General features: G+C 37.5%; 1 protein-coding gene across 2 annotated transcripts in view; it reads left to right on the plus strand.

The window, feature by feature from the left end:
* Positions 1-21471, plus strand: part of DCHS2 (dachsous cadherin-related 2) — a 264576-nt gene that overhangs the window by 111849 nt on the left and 131256 nt on the right. For both annotated transcript variants that reach the window (XM_039479120.2, XM_074396804.1), the window contains exons 2-3: positions 6979-7170; positions 17953-18184. In XM_039479120.2, coding sequence (XP_039335054.1) covers positions 6979-7170; positions 17953-18184 — 424 coding nt within the window. The remainder of the gene's footprint in view (positions 1-6978; positions 7171-17952; positions 18185-21471) is intronic.

Here is a 21471-nt window from a genome sequence, read left to right on the forward strand (position 1 = left end):
AAGTTCCCCTGGAATATTATAGTCCTATTTCAGCTGTAGGATCAGGGGTTGACCAGTGTTTCAAGTGTAAAACATTATTTAATGATTTTTTTTCTTCTTTTCTGTTTCAAGTTCTCTCTCTCTCTCTCTCTCTCTCTCTCTCTCTCTCACTTTCTCTCTCTCTCTCTGTGTGTGTGTGTGTGTGTGTGTGTGTGTGTGTGTGTGTGTGTTGTGTTAAGAACTTTGTTTCTTCAAACAAATTGTTATATGCTTATGGGTAGAAAAATGGGAAATTGTAATAAGAAAAAATTAAAGTGGGTTATTTAATTTTAAATTTTATCTCAAGTGCTACCATTTTTTCCCCCTAGAACACCTGTTTTATTGCTCTTTTTTATTGGGCTCTGAGACCTTTTTATTTTTTTTTTCACAACTTTTGCTGAGTTAAGTATACAGTTGCTTAGGAGTAGATAGAGGAAATATGACCAACACTGTCACATAATGCCTTTTGGGTGGGGTCTGGTCTGGCTGATATAAATGGCTGGGCAGGTGGCCTGCCACAAGGCTGACCTCTGATGTTGAAGAGGAGGAAGCCCCGCCTACATAAAAGGGGGCTCTCTTGATGAGGGGAGATGCAAGCAGATCCATTTCACTTGTAGAACATCCAGAAGCCATGGAAACCTGCCTTGAAGGTCCAGTGATTTCAATTTGTCTCCTGTGTTTGTGACATATTCATAGGGAAGAATTCTTACCTAGGTGTTAATATGTAGGAAGTAATAAAAATTATTTATTTGCCTTTTACTTTATTTTTTGTAATTTCACCCTTTTAGATTCAAGGGGTACCATGTGCAGGTTTGTTATGTTAGTGTATTGTGTGATGCTGAATTTTGGGGTACAATTTATCCCATCACCCAGGTAATGAGCATTGTAACTGATGGATAGATTTTCAACCCTCTCCCACCCTTCCCCTTCAAGTAGTCTCCTGTGTCTGTTGTCCTCATCTTTATACCCATGTGTACATAATGTTTAGCTCCCACTTATGAGTGAGAACATGCAGTACTTGGTTTTCTGTTCCTGTGTTAATTCTCTTAGGGTAATGCCAGCCAGCTTCATTCATGTTTCTGCAAAGGACATGATATTGTTCTTTTTTTTACGGCTGTGTAGCATTCCATAGTGTATATGTTCCACATTTTCTTTGTCTAATCCACCATTGGTGGGTGCCTAGGTTGATTCTTTGTTTTTGCTGTTGTGAATAGTGCTGTGATGAATGTGCAAGTGCGTGTGTCTTTTTGGTAGAATGATTTATTTTCTTTTGGATATTTACTCAGTAATTGGATTATTGGGTCGAATGGTAGTTCTTTAAGAAATCTCCAAACTTCTTTCCACAGTGGCTGAACTAATTTGCATTCTAACCAACAGTGTATAAGTGTCCCCTTTTCTCCATAGCGTCACTGGCATCTGTTAGTTTTTGACTTTTCAATGAAAGCTATTCTGACTGGTGTGAGATGGCATGTCATTGTGGTACTGATTTGCATTTCTCTGATGATTAGTGACATTGAGCAATTTTTTTAATATGTATATTGGCTGTTTGTGTGTCTTCTTTTGAGAAGCGTCTGTTAATGTCTTTTGCCCACTTTTTAATGTTTTTGTTTGTTTGTTTGTTTTTTACTTGTTGAATTATTTAAGTTCCTTATAGATTCTGGATATTAGACCTTTGTCAGATGCATAGTTTGTGAAGATTTTCTCTCATTCTGTGGGTTGTCTTAACTCTGTTAAGAGTTTCTTATACTGTGCAGAAGCTCTTTAGTTTAATTAGGTCCCACTTGTCAATTTTTGTTTTGGTTGCAGTTGCTTTTGAGGACTTAGTCATAAATTCTTTGCCAAGGCCAACGTCCTGAATGTTGTTCCTCGACTTTCTTCTGGGATTCTTACAGTTTGAGGCCTTACATTTAAATATTTAATCCATTTAAATATTTGTACATGGTGGATTATTGTGTATTAAAATTAAAAATCATCCAGTTGAAATTAAAATTCTTGTAATTTTTGTATATAGTGGAAGGTAGTGATCCAGTTTTAATCTTCTGAATATGGCTAGCCAGCTATTCCAGCACCATATGTTGAATAGGGAGTCCTTTCCTCATTGCATATTCAACTTTGTCAAAGATCAGATGGCTGCTGTAGGTATGATGCTTTATTTCTGGGTTCTCTAGTTTGTTCCATTGGTCTCTTTCTGTTTTTGTACCAGTACCATGTTATTTTAGTTACCATAGCCCTATAGTATAATTTGAAGTTGGGTAATGTAATGCCTCCAGCTTTCTTCCTTTTGTTTAGGATTATTTTGGCCATTTGAGCTCTTTTTTGGTTCCATATGAATTTTAGAATACTTTTTTTAGAATTCATTGAAAAATGACATTGGTAGTTTGATAGGAATAGCATTGACTCTAGAGCTTGCTTTGGACAGTCTGGCCATTTTAACAATATTGATTTTTCTAATCCATGAGCAAGGAATGTTTTTCCATTTGTTTGTGTCATCAATGATTTCTTTCAGCAGTGTTTTGTAGTTTTCCTTGTAGAGGTCTTTTACCTCTTTGGTTAGATTTATTCCTAGGTATTTTACTTTTTGGTGACTATTGTAAATGGGATTGTGTTCTTGATTTGGCTCACAGTTTGAACAATATTGCTGTATAGGAATGCTACTGATTTTTGTACATTAGTTTTGTATCCTGAAACTTTACTGAAGTCATTTATCAGTTCCAGGAGCCTTTTGGCAGTCTTTCGAATTCTCTAGGTATAGAATTATATTGTCAGTAAAGAGAGATCATTTGGCTTCTTTTCCTATTTGGATGCTTTTTATTTCTTTCTTTTGCCTGATTGCTCTGGCTAGGACTTCCAGTACTACGTTGAATAGGAGTGACGAGGGTGTGCATCCTTGTGTGATAAAAATTATTTAAATCACAGAAAGCTAATAATGGAATTGGGGGATTTTAATATTATATTTATATTTTGCATTTTTATAATGTTTCCATCAAACTTGTGAAAGATAAGACTCAGGGAGAACAGTTCTGAGTTGATAGAAATTTACAGTAAAATGTATCAGATTCACTTCTGTTTAAAATAGGTAAATTGAGATTGGGATCAAGAACACAGGAATGTTACTGAGAGTGCTGTAATGTGGCTCAGTAAGTAGATGGAGGGATGAAATCCTCCTGAGATCTCCTCTTGCTGCTCAGTCACCACCATGAGATTGTGATAATAGAGTTTGGCCAGGTACCTCTTGCTTCAATTTATGTAACCATCTCTGGAGAAAGGACCTATGGAGCTTATTAACTGAGCAAGATTCCTCTTGAAGTTTTGACAAAACCATTTCCATTTTCTATTATTCAGTTTGCCTAAATTTTATGTGTCAGTCAATGGATATTGAAAAATGTAAATTTTAGAAAGATGTCAAATAAATTCTAGGCATTCAAGACCCGATATTAATCCTAGGCATTCAAGACCCAATAGGTGGGATATGTTGTTTGGGTATTCTATGTCAATATTTTTAGGTATTTGGTCACAACCAGGAGAAAAAAATTCTTATTTTATGATCCTGAAACTCAGAATATGAACTGCTAACATAAATTGAGATTAATATTCTTATCCTACTCTTGACTCCTTATATTTTGCTTTGCCAAAAGTTTAGATGAAAAAAAGATCTTGAAAGTGGAAATAAGGAAATTTGTTTTATATAAGCTGAATCACTTATTAATATATACTATTAAATGCTAAGAATGAATTTTATAATTTAAAAGTTCATTGTACATGTCTTTCAATGAAGCCAAAGTTATTGAGAATACCATATGGTTTTAGAAGATATATTTGGTGTCTTCAGGAACTTGAAACTTCTAAATTATTAACAGCTGTCAGAATAAAATAGACCATATATATTTGGAGTTTAGTTCTTTGTAGTGGGGAAATTTGTGGATTTCCTGCTTTAGCCCAGCTGATGAGAAGAATCACAATATGAGAAGAAGTGATGAGAAGAATGCATAAGTATGTTAGATGGTTGCACAGGATGAACAGTTTTGCTACAGAATATGAGATAGATGAGAGGGAAGATAAATTTAAAGGCTGTATCATCAATTTAAAAATTAGACAATTAAAATGGGAAAATAACACTGCCAATTGGTAAGAGTTTCATTATGCCCAGGGGTTCTCAATCTAGGCACTACTATCATTTTGAGCCAGATAATTCTTTGTTGTGAAGTATATCATATGCATTGCAGGATGTTATATAATACATTGTAGCAGCATCTCTGGCACTAACCCATTAAATGACAATAGAAACCTTTCCCCAGTTGTGACAAACAGAAATGTCTCTAGACATACTAAATGTCTTCTTGCGGGGCAAACTTGTCCCTAGTTGAGAACCACTAAGCTAGACTACTTCAAAATAGTTCCAAAAATCACATTCCAGTTATATGCTCAAGATAGAATCGGGTGAAGGAGCAGATTTATTGAGAATTTTGTTGAACATGTTATCAGGATGAGGCTTTATTTGGGAAGTACTGTAATTAAGGTGTAGATCCTGCATGTATATTGTATTGATGAAAGGCTAATTATTTTGTTTTCAGTGTAGAGTTAAATACGTATAATAGGAGCACAAATATTATAGGTGATGAGATTGTCTTTTATTTTTGCCTCCCTCCTAAAAGCCTTACAAATATATACAGGACAGCCAGAGTTATTTTCCAAAACTGAATCTATAGTAGGGTGGCATTGGATAGACTGGGTATAGCTTCACATTTGCTTAAGTTTCACTGTCTCTGCTTAGAGACCTGCATAATCTTATGTGCCTGTCTTCATATATTCTAGATTACATGACATGTATAGCAAAGACTGTTTGTGTGCACCAGATATCCTTATGCTTCTCTTCTTTCTCAGCCTCCCTTGTAGCTAAGCTGGGGACACATAACTAGTTCTGCCCAGGGGAATGTGAGCTGAGCACAACTTCTGGACTGAGGAAATTAAAAGCCAGAATGCCTCTTCCATCTCTCTCCTCTTCTATCAGAGTGACTTTGGGGACCTTGTTTATATGTGTTCTTGTGAACCAAAGAAATATAGTAGTGCTTCTTTGATCCCCCCCCCTTTTTTTTTCTTCATTTTATCTGTTTTCTCTTCTCTTTTTCTGTGATGTCCCTTAATGGGAAGTTGGACTTTCTGAGTTGATCTGCTTAATTCTCTTTTATCACTTTCTCTATGTTTCTGCTTTCTGGAACCCAGTTGGAATTGGATCACATGGAATAGAAGGTTCAGCTAAGACTTGAGAGCACAGGTACCACTGCTAGTTGCCTTTCTTCATGTTAATGATATGGTGAGAAACATGTACTAGGGGTGAACAGTTACTTGGAATGGTGCTACACATAATCCAGCACATGCATCGGAAGAAGGTCAGGAGATTTGGGAGCTGATTTTTCAGTAAATAAAAGATAAATGACAAGGTCTCACATAGAGAGAGGCAGCACACAGATCACGGTTATTAGAGCATGGCTTCTGCTGCCAATTGCATGGATATGAATCTCAGTTTTGATGCTTATTCGTTACGTGACCTTTGGCCTGTTACATAAACTCTCTGAGCCTGATTTGTCTGATCTGAAGAACGAATATTAGTACCTATAGGGTGTAAGAATGCAATGTATTTTAAGAGTACCTGTTCTGTAGCATAGAATCCTTCCTTCCTTTTCTTCCTTCTTTCCTTCCTTCCCTCCCTCCCTCCCTCATTCCTTCTTTCCTTCCTTTTTTCCTTCTTTTCCTCCTTTTCTTCCTTCCTTCCCTTCCCTTCTCCTTCCCTTTTTCCTTCCTTCCTTCCCTCCTTCCCTTTTTCCTTCCCTCCTTCCCTCCTTCCCTCCTTCCTTCCTTCCTTCCTTCTTTCCTCTTTCCTTCCATCCCTCCATCCCTCTCTTCCCCCCTTCCTTTCTATATTTCCTTAAAGTGCTTCTTTTATTGTAAGTGCTATGTAGATGTTTGCTCTTACTGTTAATTGGATTGTAAATTAAAAGCATTATCTACCGTGAGCCTATGAGCTTAATAATTTTTTGAGTTTTATAGAGCCTGTTGTATTTCTCACTGTATACTCCCACAGTTAGTATTAATAAGTTAAATGCTTTCATCATTTTGCTTGCTTCATCTTTTCTACCAGGCACAGGACTGCTGGTAACATAAGTGGTACTTACTGCAAAAGAAGGAGGTACCCTTTCCTCTGAGCATGTCAATGATTGTGCCTGTTTGGCAAGCACAGCATGGGCTGTATTTCATTTCCCGTGTGCCTACAGGCACCTGCAGACTGAATGCTACTCCACTGTACAGGGCCCTGACTGGGACATTACTCCCAGAAGGAAAGCTGTCCAGGGAGACTCAACTCTCACATTCCAGGGTGAATTCTCTCACTGGGATTAGGTTTTTAGGAATAGTGGCATTTACTGTCTTGATTTCTTTGCCCTTCCCTTTCTGCTCTCAAAGGTGGGGAGTATCACTCGAAGGCCTAGGTTTTTAGGAATAGTGGCATTTACTGTCTTGATTTCTTTGCCCTTCCCTTTCTGCTCTCAAAGGTGGGGCCTATCACTCGAAGGCCTAGGTATGAGAGGGAATCAACAGATTGTCAAGTCCTTGACTCGATGAGTATTTTTAAATCTTTAGGATTTGATGAGATTAGTTAGGTGTAGTGAGTGAAATAAGACGAAAGAACACAGGGCTGAGCCCTAAGGACCTTAAACCTTCAGAGATCATCTGAAAAGATAGGAGTGGGCAAAAGCGATTGAAAAGGAGAACTCACAAAGAAAGGAGGAAAATGGAGGGGGAATTATCACAGAAGGTAAGTGAAGAAAGAGATAGAAAACCGAAGACTAGGCTTTGTGAATTGCTGGGAGGGTTATGTGGTTATACAAATTATTGTAATCGTTCATGACTAACTGAAAAGTAATGCTAGCATTTCTGTTTCCTCCTGCTCACCCTCCTGTCTCATAGGTGACAGCCTCTGATGCAGATTCAGGAATCTATGGCTTTATTGAGTATTCTCTTTATGATGGATTCCTGAGCTATGAAGCACCTCAGGCATTTCGGATCGACCCTCATGATGGGCGAATCTGTGTTTCTCAAGATATCGACAGGGAAAGAGATTCAGCTACCTATGATCTCCTGGTGAAAGCTAAGGATGGGGTAAGATTTTATATATGAAGTTTGTTTTAAACATAATCACAAGTGAGCCACTGTGTATACATCACAAAGGACCAATGATTACCAACAATTGGCTAATTTTGTTGCATGTGGCACTACCTCTTTCCTTTGCTGGAGTTTGTTGAAGCAAATATCAAGCATATCATTTCACCCATAAATAATTCAACAGTATCTCTAAAAAATAATGACTTTAAAAAAACAGAACTAGAAAACATTAGCAATAATACTTGAATGATATCTAATATCTTTTCTATGTTAAATTTTCTCGATTATCTAAACCTGTCTTTTATAGTTGATTTCTTTGAATGAGGATCCAAATAAGTTCATACATTGATTTGATTGATATATTCTTTACGTTTCCATCTATTACAGTCAGGCCTCTTACCTTTTCTCTTATGGCCTTTTTAAAAAACCAAGTCATTTGTCCTGTAAGTTTTCCACATACTAAATGTGGCTGATTACATCCTTGGGATTCATTTACCGTGTTCCTCTATCCTCTCTATTTCCTATAAACCGCCACTGAAGAGAGAGAGCTGATTGTTTCCAGATTCATTTAGGTGATGCCATGTGCTTCTTATTGCATCAACAGTCACATGCCATTATTTTATTAGACGCTGAAAAATGGTAACGTTTGAATTCTATTATTCCTTTTGCGTTGATTATCTGGAATTCTTTAAGGAAAATGTTCTCACAACTATTTGATTACTCTTTAGTATAATTTACATGGGAAACGCAGGATAAGACTTGATTTTTATTTTAGCAATTGTTTTGAATAGTAACTTGGTGTCTTAATTGTCTCCAAAGGTAAATAATAAGTTTTTTCCTAGTTTGAATATAAATTCCTGAATTTTAAAAAATTTGATGTATTTCAATACATTGCTGACCTTATCCTTTCTGATGTTCGGATTGACCCATTCTTGATCGGTGAAGCCACCTGCATTTTGATTCCTATGTCTTTTTTGTTGTTGTTAATCTTTCAAACTGACATATGAGATGCATACAGAGAAATGCACAAATTATAAGTGTATAGCTCAATGGATTTTTGTAAAATGAACAGACCCATAAAAGCAAATGAGAAAACATGACCAGAACCCAGAAGCCCCCTCTTTGCCTCTTGCTGTAACTGTCCTCCCTCCATCCCCCCACCCCACATCCCTGCCTTTGGAGAAATCACTGTTGACTTCTAACACCAAGCATTAGTATGCCAATTTTTTTTTCAGCTTTTGGTGAATGAAATCATACAGTATGTGTTTCTATCGAGTTTCTTTTGCTGAACATCATTTGTTAGAATCACTTAGGAAGTTGTGTATAGCAATAATAGTTCACTCATTCTTATTGGTTTATAGTGTGTCTTTATATGAATATATAATAATTTTAATCTATTCTATAATTTGTGGTATCCATTTTAGGCTATGCTTCTTTTAACATTCTTATATGTACAACATATTGGACAAATGTAAGCATTTCTCTTGAATATATACTTAGGAGTAGAATTGCACTCCTACCAGTAAAGTATTAAAGTTTTATTTGCTACACATTCTCATTAACATTTCATATTTAATGCTTTTTCTATTATAGCAATAATAGTACTTACATAATGGCATATCACATTGGGGTTTTACTTTGTGTTTCTTTGAGAGTTAATGAGTTGAGTTTTTTCATGTTTATTGTTATTTGTATAATTTGTTTTGTGAAATGTCTATTCTTCACAAGAAGAAAATCCTTTACTCATTTTCCATTGTTATTGTTCAATATTTTTCTTACTGATTTGCATGAGTTCTTTACATTTTTGGCCTGAAAGTCCTTTGCTGGATATATTTATTGCATATATTTTTTTCCCATTCTGTGGTTGGCCTTTTCTAGCCTTAATGATTTCTTTTGAAGAACAGACGTTCTTCATTGTAATAGAGCTTAGTAGTTTCTCAGTTTGTTTCCGTTTATAGCTAGTGATTTTTGTGTTCTTTTAAGAAATATTTGCTTATCTTAGGGATATGAAGGTATTCTCTTATTGTTTTCTTCCAAAACTGTTTTGTTTTACCTTTCATACTTACTTTTATTCAATCTAGTGGGAAGAAGTTTTGTTATTTTTTCCCTATGGTTAACCCAGTACCACTTACTGAAATGGTTATTCTCAGTTTTACCTATTTATCCACCTTAGTGCTAGCAACATCTCTCTGAATTATTTTAGCTTTATCATAGGTCACCGTATCATGTATTCTTTTAGCTTTGTCCTAACTTAAGATTGTCTTGACTATTCTTGACCATTTACATTTCCAAATGCTGTTTAGAAACATGTGTTCAATTTTCATTTTTTACAGCAAAGGTAGCCTATTATATACACTGTTCTGCGTTTTGATTTTTTTTCACTTATTTTATTTTGGAGACTTTACTTATATTTTTCACTTATACATTTTGGAGACTTTCCTTGTTTCTTTTTTATTTGCTTACTACTCCTTTGTATAGACAGATCTTACTAACATCTCTCTGGTCTAATCTTTCTCTTTTGAAATGAGTGAGAGAATTCACCTATTTAAGCCATAAATTTTTGGTAAAAATGAGTCTACATATATTTATTGCAAGTAAACATGTAAAACCGAGCATGAAAGTAAAGCCCTTTAGATTCAATACAATACCCATGATCTTGTTGGTTAGATTTTTGCCAATACCTTAACATGTGGTGTCAGGAATCCCTGATTCTATGTAAGAAAATATGTAGGAAACAAAAAGTAGAAGTAAACAGAATTTACATTAATTCAAGTCTATGTAGTTATTTGAAGCTCAATAGATACATGCCAAAATGTTAATTCAAGGTTTTAGAAATGTATTCTTGATAGATTTTGAGATAATTATATAGTGCCATTCTAGAATTGAACAATGAGTTTAAATAAACTATTCTCATGTAAACCACCATAAAGAATTAGCAATGTCTTCCAGGCTACCATCTGCTGTCCACTGTGATCTAAATGAACCCCTGTTGATTTGACTTGCTCCCAGGTCCTAGTGGACAGATGCAAGACAGAGATCCTTGTAGTGGTAGAACTGCTGTCCATCAGGAGAAGCAAGCTGCCCTGCAAACACTCATAACCTGTCTGTCATGTCAATGCTCCACCACAGCCTGAAGAGCACAGTGCCCCCAGAAGTGCATTAGGCATTTTGACTCTAACCCAGGTGTCCTTTCTGGTATTGTAGATATAGAGGTCGTTATATAAGCAAGTTTTTTGGCCATTAAAATATTCACCTCCAAAAAGGATCAATTCATTGATTTCAGAATGAGCAGAGATTGACACATTTAGCCTTGGTGAAGGTGAGGAACATGATGGTTCTACACTCTGAGTCTTTTTAACATCTGGTGTCTGGCAATGGGTTATCAGAGCTTCGAGGTCTCCTTCTCCCCTGAGCGTTTGCATACCTTTCTCGTCTTGGTTGTGGTTTTCTCCTTCTTGCCCTCTTGCCTGTCTTGCAGGTGTGAGGCTGAATGGAGACCCAGGGAGCTGTGTGCAGGAAGGAACCCTCTTTGAAGCAGATCCCCTCCTGGAAATAGGTTCTTGTGAAAACAGGGCCTGGTGCAAGCCCAGGGATGCATTTTAAGAGACAAATTCTAGAAGAGCTCTCTGCATCATAGGCTTTTAACAAATCCCTTCACTCTGGACCTAAAACTGCCTCCAGCATTTCTTATGTTTGCTTCAGAATGTATGGAGAGCAAGCAATATATGTGTTTTCATGTCAGTGTATGTGTATGTATAACATATAGTATATATATATATATATATATATATATATATATATATGTATAAAACATATATACAAATATAAAGTTAACCAGTGTGCAGTGCTTATTCTGTTGACTGCAGAATCCTCATGAATTTCTTCTGTGATAAACTGAGTTTTTACAGGGTGGATTCTTCATCTATCATAATTATTCTTTGTAATATTAATTAGCACTACATATCCCTCAGAAATGCATAGTCAAAAAAATTGATAAGGAGAAAGATGACAAGGTTGGTAATGACTCAGTAGTCCTTCCCTGAAAGCAATGTAGACTGCATTCAAAGAATAAATTAACTCAGACAGGATCTTTTAGGTTTACATTGTTGGATTCTAGGCCATAATGAATTTATTTAAAACATTAAACTGAGCCTTGACAGAAGTCCTTTAACTTTATATTATTACCTTGCCAATCTATGGTTTTTTTCCTCCGATTCTCTCTCTTTCTAATAAATGTCCTGAAAGCCCTTTAGAAGAAAATTGCTGAGAACCCTTTGCTAGTGGTTACTAAGATATTTTTATCTGCCAATAGAGGAATTTTTCTTGTAAAATATGCCTGCTGTTCTTTGCCACTGCTCTATTTATCCTTGTGATGACTGTCAACATTGTTTTCAACCAAGTCACTTCTATTCTACTGATATTTCTTCTGAAATACTCTATTTTTGCTACTACTGCTGCTGCTATTTATCTCGTAAGTCACGAGAATGCTATAAAGTTACACAATGGAACCAAACAATTGGATTACATTGGCAATCAAGTGGTTTTTCGCAATAAAGCTCTGTAATTTAATTATTCCATGCTTAGATCTAATTTTCTGTTTTCTTTTCCCATTCATTTTTAACAAATAGGTTTTTTTTTGGTGTATACACTTATTAACACTCTATCTCTATTTTTTTTGTTACATCCCGAATTCTGTAGCTGACATATGTGTCTGAGATGAAGATATTTCAACTCCATCTCACCACTCAAGATTTAAGGGAGGATTTTGTCAGACTAGCAATATAGGAAGTAAATGGACTGAGCTCTTCATTGTTGTATAGATTCATAAGAAAACTTGGCTACTGAAGTTGTACTCATAGTTTGTGTGCAATGCAGTTACTATCAAAATGTAAACTTGCTGAATACAAAGGCACACTCATTTTTGTTTTAATAGATTATGTTCTTCCACTTCTAACAAATGCTTAAGTGCTTATTCCTGTCTTTCATTTCCTTCATTAGCATCCTCCACCCATTCTAGGAATAAGCAGTTGCCCCATCTCCCCATAGTCTCATGTTTTCTAACTAAATTGTGTGGAGCATATCTCAAATTCCCACCATTCTTTAATATTTGACCAGGATGAATCCCAAAATATCTTTAATACCCCTTTACCTCCTTCTAATCTTTAAGTGTCCCAGCCATTTATTATTGTCCATATTCTCCTCCCTACCCTGCCCAGTTCATCCCTTAATTTGGATCAACCTCCTACTGATGTGATTTGGATCTGTGTCCCACTAAATCTCATGTTGAATTGTAATCCCCAAGGTTGGAGGTGGGAGCTTGTAGGAGGTGTTTGGGTCGTGGGGGTGGATTTTTCATGAATGGCTGAGCACTATCCCCTCTTGATACTGTTCTCATGACAGTGAGTGAGTTCTCATGAGATCTGGTTGTTTAACAGTGTGTAGCAACACCCGCCCCCCTCCACCTCCACCACCTCCTCTCTCTCATTTCTGCTCCTACCACATAAGATGTCTTGCTCCCTCTTGCCTTCTGCCATGATTGGAGGCTTCCTGGGGCCTTCCCAGAAGCAGAAGCTCCTATGCTTCCTGTTCACCTGCAGAACCATGAGCCAATTAATCCTCTTTTCTTGTAAATTAATTAGTCTCATGTATTTCTTTACAGCAATGTAAGAATGGACTATTATACCTGTCCACCTTCTCTGCCCTTCTGAACCATGCTCTTTGGAATTCACGGTCCATTATTTAGCAAACTCCTTTATAAACTTAAGCTGATCTCTGTTCCTTTAACTTCTTGCCCTGATTAAACACAACCTGTCCTCCAAGGATACCCATTCCTTTCTGCAGTCTCACAAGGAAGCCCATATTCCACCAATCACAAGCTGGTAGGTAGTGAGTTGGGTGCCCTGCTTGTTGCCCAGGGCAGCAACCAAATAATTTCTACTCCTTTCTCCATCAAAAATGAATCTCTTTTAAAGTTATTGTTGTCTGACTATACCATAGGTACCCCTCCTCTTTTGTTTTTTTGCTGTCATGATTTAGACGTCCTTATTACTTAGGACTTTTACCCCTTGTTCACAGTCTTCCACTTCACCAGTTTCCTCACCATTCTGAGAGATCTTACTATTCGTTTACTGAAAAACCCAACACCTTGAGCCTCTCAGTTCCTTGACTTTCTCCTTTCCAAGGATTGTCACCAGTAATTGCACAAGCTTTGACATCTTGGTTTCAAGTATTCTCAGATAAGCATTCTTACCTTTCTGTCTAATTTCCTGTAGCACGTCTGCTCTAATCAATAATTCTTCTCCCATGTTAAGATCATTGATTTGTTACCCAACACTAAAGTCACTCAGTTGCAAACTCCTTTTGGTCTCCCCGTTCAGTAGAACTCTCCTGGTAAAACCCCAGTCCTGTGTAAATCTGACTGCCTTTTCTGCCCTTGCACCTCAGCAGCTGAATGTACTTGGAGAAAAATAACAGGTCTGCTTGAGAGAGGACGGTCTTACCTTCCTGCCACCAAATCCACTAACTTACCTCTGTATCAGCTCACATTCTTTGCCTTCTTTTCTATTATCTTTTTAGAGATGTCCCTGTTTGCATCAAAAGCAAATCTCTCTGCTGTTTAGGGTCCCATCCATTCTAGCCTTCTTACAAATATGATTTCTATAATGATTTTCTCTCTTTTCCTGAATTATTAATTTATCACATTCTTTTGAATGACCCTCATAAGCATACAGGGCACAATAATGTCTCTATCTTAAAAAATACCCCAGATTCCTTTTGCTGTCATGTACCTTTTCAGAAAACCATTTTATTCTTCTTTTCTTCACAGCAAGTCTACTAAGATAGTTGTCTCCATTTTCTCACTTTTCAATCTTTATTTGATCTATTTTTCCCTCTATACCTGTTGTATAAAACTGATTTTCTCTCTATGGTTACTGTTGTGCCATATCCTGGTACTCTTTATTTATTTTTATCTTATTCATCCTCTCAATGAATTTGAAAATATTCTTTGAATGCCACTTCTCTTGGATTTGGTGACATCACAACTTATGTTTCTTTTTTCCCCCTTAACAACCGGGAACCTCATTTCCTTTCACCTTTGTTCACTGAATCATGAAATGTAGACTGGCGTTCATTGACATAGAAAGCTCACTGGAATAAAACAGTAGCTCACCAGAGCTAAGAGATGTGAAGGAGAGATATTATTAATATTCTACTATTCAGGAGTCTCAGAAGGCAAGTACAAAGAGAATGGAAAGCAGACAATTATCAAAGTAGAAGTAACACTAGAAAATGTTCCTTCTGCTGACTGCCCTAGGTGACCCTCCTCCTCCAATATTGTATGCTTTCAAGCTTGAAGCTTTCCCAAACTAATTTCATCTTTTACTGTATAACTTGAAGGAATTGGGTTCCTTACCATAATCCTAACAATTAAATGGTTAAAATGAAATAAAAATGCCACATGAATCACTGGTGGAAAAAAAAAAAAGGATAAGACAAAATTAAGATGTATTTATGCATGGGATTTATGAAATGTATTAGCTACCTACTGCTGTATAACAAATTATTCCTGAAGCTAGCAGCTTAAAATAGCAAACATTTATTATCTCATATAGTTTGTAAGGGCCAGGAATCTGCAAGTGGCTTTGCTGGGTGGCTCTGACTCAGAATCTCTTATGAGGTTGCATTATCAAAACAGTTTTCAAGAGCTGGACAGAAATTTAGCTACACAGCATTGGGAAATGTACACTGTCACTGTCAGTGGATGGAGAGAAAATGAGTTTAAATCAGCGTTTCCTGCACTGTGTTCTGTGGGAAACTGGTTTCTTCCAAACTGTTTCTTCCAGAGAGTGTTCTGGGGCCTAAAAAGAGTGGGGAACAACTCAGAACGCACTCCCTCTAGAAATGAACGTGCAAAAGGCTCTGTGAAAAGTTCTGAGGCACAGAATGCATCCACTTAATTTGGGGAGCTCAGAATTTTGCCACCTTTTTGTCTAGGGAACTTTATTTATTTATTTATTTTTTTGTGAAGATACAGCTTTTCTTCCCTACCCCAGATACCTCTTTCTAAAATATAGATTTGATTGTGTCACTTCATTAAAGACAGCAATAGTTGTCCCATGTGGTTGTTTTAGCAGACATTAGAATTCTGTCTTTTTACATTTCATTTTTTCTGATATTTATAATATAAATAATACATTAGCACAGTAAATATATATACAGTTTATTAACAGATAAAAATATATTTTTAAAGAATGTAGCTGGGCTCAGTGGCTCACGCCTGTAATCCCAGAACTTTGGGAAGTCAAGGTGGGTGGATAACCTGAGGTCAAGAGCTCAAGACCAGCCTGACCAACATGGAGAAATCTGTCTCTACTAAAAATACAAATTAGCTGGGCATGGTGGCACATGCCTGTAATCTCAGTTACTTGGGAGGCTGAGGCAGGAGAATTACTTGAACTTGGGAGGCGGAGGTTGTGGTGAGTCAAGAGTGTGCCACTGAACTCCAGCCTGGGCAACAAGAGTGAAGCTCAGTCTCCAGAAAAAAAAAGAACGTACACACCACATTTTATACTGATGGAGTCTACTGCTGTGTAGAATAAAGTCTGTCCTCCCTAACACTTAAATCAGGTGAGAGGAATCTGAATGCCAAGCCTGTCCTCTAGATTCTGCCTAGCCTTTGCCACTACACGCCCAGCCCTCTCTAACCCTACTAGTGCGCCTACCTTACCCGCAACAAAAATGTATTGTTCGATGACAAGACATTTTCTACTCTGTGCGTCTCATATTTGCTTATTTTTTAGAGCATTGCCTGATTTAGGATCTTTGTTCTTAAAGATCTTAAGCTGGGGCAATATTCATTTCTTCATATTTTGCTTACTTTTTCAATACTTCTCTTACCTCCACCCTAAATGACTTCTTGAACTTGAGGGGAAATAAAGAAAAAAGAGGAAAGGGAAGAAAGAGAAAAGGGAAAGCAAAACTGAGAAGGAAGGCCATTTGGAACAGCAGTAGGGTCTATGGCAGATGTGAAGGAATATTTTCTATACGCTTATCACCAGTCTACAGACCCCTCTTATAGGTCGTACCTGGAGACGTACAGGTTACTTAGGGTGGCTGCAAATGTAGGGCCAGCCTGCATTTTAAGCATGAAGGCCACATGAATGAACTTGCATTGTTCTTTGTGGAGTCATAACCAGCCCCATTTCTCCTATTCTAATTGATACCCGGCATGGCTCTGGCACGTTATTCAACTCAGCACATGGAAAATCGTCCTATTTCTAAAGTATTTCCCCATCCTTTTTTAGTCCTCAAAGCCTGGAGTACAAGGCATCTCAGAGCCCAGAGCTCTGCAGGAGAGCCATTTCTGGGTTTGTCTTACCTTCATCCCAAAAACCTTCTTTCCTGCCCTCTCTCCCTGTCAACAAGCACCCCCGCTCTGTCTGCATGGCAGCAGCTCTCCGTCTCTTGCCAAATCTTCTTCCTCCTTGTTCGTTTTCCTCCTTGCTCTGTGCCTCCCTGCCAGAGTAGAAAAAGGAAACAAAAGATGAGGGCGGGGAGGATACCGGAGTGAGAAAACCCAGGCTGTTGTGACTTACCAAGAATTTTTGTCAAAGATGAAAGTGTCAAAATGCACCCGTTAGGAATGGAAAATGGCGCTTTAAAGTAGGAACATGTGTTTTACTTTAGAAAAGTAAGAATTGCCGAGGATTATTTTCTTCTGTTTCTTTTGCTCTCTTTCTTCTCGATTTTAGATGAAGGCAACACAAAATAAACAGTATGGGATCCACTTCTCACTGCTTTAAGTGCTGTATTCCCTTCTAAAACTTAAAAAAATCAGAATTCCCAAACAAATCTGGCCCCGAGTGTCTGGGTTGAGTATCTGCACTGCTCTGTCCTCCTTCAGGCCCCATCCACTCTGGACTTGATTCAAAGAACCTCCTCCTGCCAGTTCTCCCTCCTTCCACTCTGCTGCCCCTTAGTCTGTTCTGAACACCGCAGCCAGAGCAGTGTTAACACCTCAGTGAAATCAGGCCACTCCTGTGCTTAAACCCCTCCTGTGGGGAAGAGCCATGATCCTTCCGGAGATCTGCAGAAGTCCCTGTGACCCGCTCCTGCCTCTCTGACCTGAGCCCTTCCTGCTTCCTTGCTGGGGCTGAGCAGGCCAGAGAGGCACACTGGTCTCCTGCCTCAGGGCCTTTTGGCTCTGCTCTTTCCTCTGCCTATTACCCTTTCCTTTCAGGTAACTGAAGTCCAGTTACCTGAAGTCATGTGGGTTGGTCTGCATGCCAGTGGTACCTTCCTAGCGAGAGCTTCACAGGGGCATCCCCCACCCATGCTTCCTCACACCTTCTTCTTAGCACTTACCAGCATTCATTTAAAAATTATCTTAGGGATAAAAGTGATTTTGATTTCTTTTTAGACATCAGGACAAGTTCTCTTTAGTATATTTGGCCTCTACTATGAAATTTTTGCCTCACAGCTGCTGTTAGTGGAAATCTCATTCCATGTTTAAGAACCAGCAGTGAAGTATACATACCATGCTATTACATATGAATTCATACATCAAGGTTGAAAATAAAATGAATATATAGATGTGTTTGTGGGTGTGCATGTGTGTGTGTATGTGTATATGTATGTATACATACCCCTTTGAAATGACAAAATATGTATGTGTTCAAATTGTATTGTTTCACATCTATTCTAGAGTCATTGTCAATTATTCTACATCCCAATGTTCAGCACAAACTCATTTGTAATCACTGCTCATTCATCCACCAGGGTGGGCTAAGTGCCCAAGCCTTTGTTCGTGTGGACCTGGAGGACGTGAATGATAATCATCCCGTGTTTAACCCATCAACCTATGTGACAAGTATCAGTGGTCAGACCCAGCCAGGCTCCGAAATCATCAATGTTCTCGCCACTGATCGGGACTCTGGGATATATGGGACAGTGGCTTATGAGCTTATTCCAGGAGATGTGTCATCCCTTTTTATCGTTGACTCCACCACAGGTATGTCAACTTGGAACACTTTTTATCCTTTGGATGTAAAGTTTCTGCTTAACTACTTAACCGGGAAATTAGAAAAAGTGACTTTTTTTTAAATAGTGGGGGTGTTGCAGGACTCACTTAACCTTCCAGTAGGCACTGAAGTATATTTAAAAGGGCTGAAGCTTTGTATTAGGTTAGACCTGGATCTGACACCCAGCTTTGCCTACTACTGATTTTGTGGTCTTTATTGGTTTCAGTGTTCTTACCTTAAACATAGTGTTATCCGGGCTCTGTGGCTGACTCCTGTAGTCACAGCTATTTGGAAGGGGAGGTGGGAGGATGGCTCAAGGTCAGCAGTTGGAGGCTGCAGTAGCTATGAAGCTATGATCAGGCCACTGTCCTCCAGCCTGGGTGACAGAGCAAAACCTTGTCTCCAAAAAAGCAAAAAAAAAAAAAAAAAACATATATATGTATGTGTGTGTGTGTGTGTGTATACATACATACACACATATATACACACACATATATACATACATATATATACATATATATACATACACATATATATATATATATGGCACTGATAATACCTATCTTGCAAAGTTTTTGTGAGAGAACTAAAGGCAGTAATTTATGTAGAAACAGTCAGCCACTATTTATCTTGCAAATGTTTATTTCCCTTTATTTGTATGATCATGCCATCTGAGAGTGACTTGGGGGTGACTGAGCCTCATTTTGGTGTATTAATAGCTAAGATTAGGGAAAAGAGATTTCTACAGGCATCCGAAGTAGATCATTTTCTCTGTACTAGGTCTGGCATTCCCTTAGTCTCTTTGGGTTTTAGTTCCCTTGTTTCTAAAATGATACCTAAAGCTCCTTTTAGATCTCTACGATGGTAATTGAATATCTACCAAAGAAGCCCAGTGGACAAGCTGTCTTTTAGAAATAATAAATATTTAAGAAGTTACCTTCCATATTCTATTCATTAGCTTGTTGCTAACAAAATAATGGTTTAAATATTTGATTATAAGAAAATTAAAAAATTTTAAGTATATAATATGACATTATAATACTTTCAAGATGCATAGAGATACTCTGGTCAAAAAATGAAGGAGCAAAAAAAGAAAGAAAAAAAAGAACCTTTTTCTTTCGCATTTTTTTCACCTGATCCAAACAATGGGTAGAATGTGTTTCTGTTGTGATGATAATTATCATGTCAGATGCTACCCTAGACATTTTCTGTGCATTGTCTTATTGGATCTTCACAACATGCTTTGTAATAGCCACATACGGTAGAAACAAATGATAATTTACACAGGAAATCTATGTGAATGTGCCCTCTCACCCATTAGGTAGAGAGCTGCTGCTTCTGCCTGGAAACTGTGCTTTGTCTGGCTTGTGCAACTGGCCGGGGATTAGTTGTTTATACTGGCAGTCTTTTTGAGGCAAACTTTTCCTTGCTCAAAATAATACACTGATGTGGTCCTTTTAACATTTCAAAGATCAGAAGAAAATACTTTTGTAGGAAACTAGTCTGTTTATCTGAGCTTTTTCAAAATTCATCTTAACTGAACACTTAACTGCCCGTCAAATCGTCAGGCCCTCTAGGGCACTAGCAATGCCAAAAATATATAGGTCAGCCAGTAATCAGGGCAAAGGATATAAAAGCATTTCACAGATTGTTTTAAAAAGACATTAACACACTCATCATTCGGTTTCCCCTGGAAGATCTGGAAAAATGAGCTATACTGTATTCTGTTTTTAGACGAGACCTCTGTTGCTGTCCTGGCCGAAGCCAGACTCATGCTTCCCTTCCTGGCAGCGACTATAGCACAAATGCCATTGCTAATCGTGGAAAGCACTTTATGTGGGTCATTATCTTAGGGAAGTTTCATGGAATTTTATTTTTAAGCAAAGACCAAATTTATAATGGAAATAGCCTTGGGTTGTTATTGTTGGCAGTTTTGATGCCCGTGTATTTAGATTGAAGACATTTCTCAGTCAAATAGTGCTTGGAATTTGGTCGCACTTAATCATAACTCATGAGAAATTCATGAGACCTGGTAGTGCTTTACTTTAACCTTTGGAAGAGAATGAAAAAGCATCGTGACTAGCTATGGGAAAAAGTTGTCCTTTGAACAGGCAGTCTCCAAGTTGAGCGGTTGAGTTCTGAAAGTTCATTTGTTGGTTGGCAGCAGCTGAGACCACATTGTATGTAATTGTGGTGTACAAGGTGATGTTTTGATATGTGTATATTGTGAAGTGATTAAATCAAGCTGGTTAACATACCCATCACCTCTCACAATTAGAATTTTTTGTGGTGAGAATATTTAAGGTCTACTCTCTTAGCAATTTTCAAGTACAGAATACATTATTATTAATACATTATCATTGATGTATTAGAATACATTATTATTAACGCTATACAAGAGATCTTCAGAACTTACTCATCTTATCTAACTGAAACTTTGTACCCTTTGGCCAACATCTCCAGTTACCCCAGCTCTTGGCAACCACCATTCTATGAGTTCAGTATTTTTGTTTTTAAACTGTTTCTCTGTTTCAGTGAGTTCAGTATCTTTACATGCCACATGTAAAAGTGAGATCATGCAGTAGTTGTCTTTCTGTGCCTGGCTTTTTTCATTTAGCACAATGTCCTTGAGGTTCATCCATGTTGTCACAAATGACAGGCAGTCCTGTTTTAAGGCTGAATAGTACTCTACTGTGTATATATATACCACATTTTCATTATCCATTTATCTGTGGATGGACACTTTGGTTGATTTTATAACTTGGCTATTACGAATAATGCTGCAATGAACATTCTAATGCAAATATATCTTTGACATACTGCTTGTTTTTTCATTGGATATGTACCCAGAAGTAGACTTTCTGGATCATATGGTAGTTCTATTTTTAACTTTTAAAGGAACCTCCATACTGTTTTCCATAATGGCTGTAACACATTTTCTATATAAGGATGTTCTCAAAGAACAGAACAAGAAGTAGTATTAGAATACACAGTTGACTCTTGAACAATGCAGAGGGTAGAGATTCTGACCCTCCACATAGTTGAAAATCTGTGCATAACTTTTGACTTCCCCAGAGCTTAACTGCTAATAGTCTATTATTGATTGGAAGCCTTACCCATAACATAAATAGTGGGTTAACACATATGTTGTGTGTTTTAGGTTTTATATACTATATTCTTAAAATAAAGTTAGCTAGAGAAGGGAAGTTGTTATTAAGGAAATTATAAAGAAGAGAAAATATATTTACTATTCATTAAGTAAAGGTCTTCATCCTTA

Source organism: Saimiri boliviensis, chromosome 3, assembly GCF_048565385.1.
Source record: "Saimiri boliviensis isolate mSaiBol1 chromosome 3, mSaiBol1.pri, whole genome shotgun sequence".
Lineage (NCBI taxonomy): Eukaryota > Metazoa > Chordata > Mammalia > Primates > Cebidae > Saimiri > Saimiri boliviensis.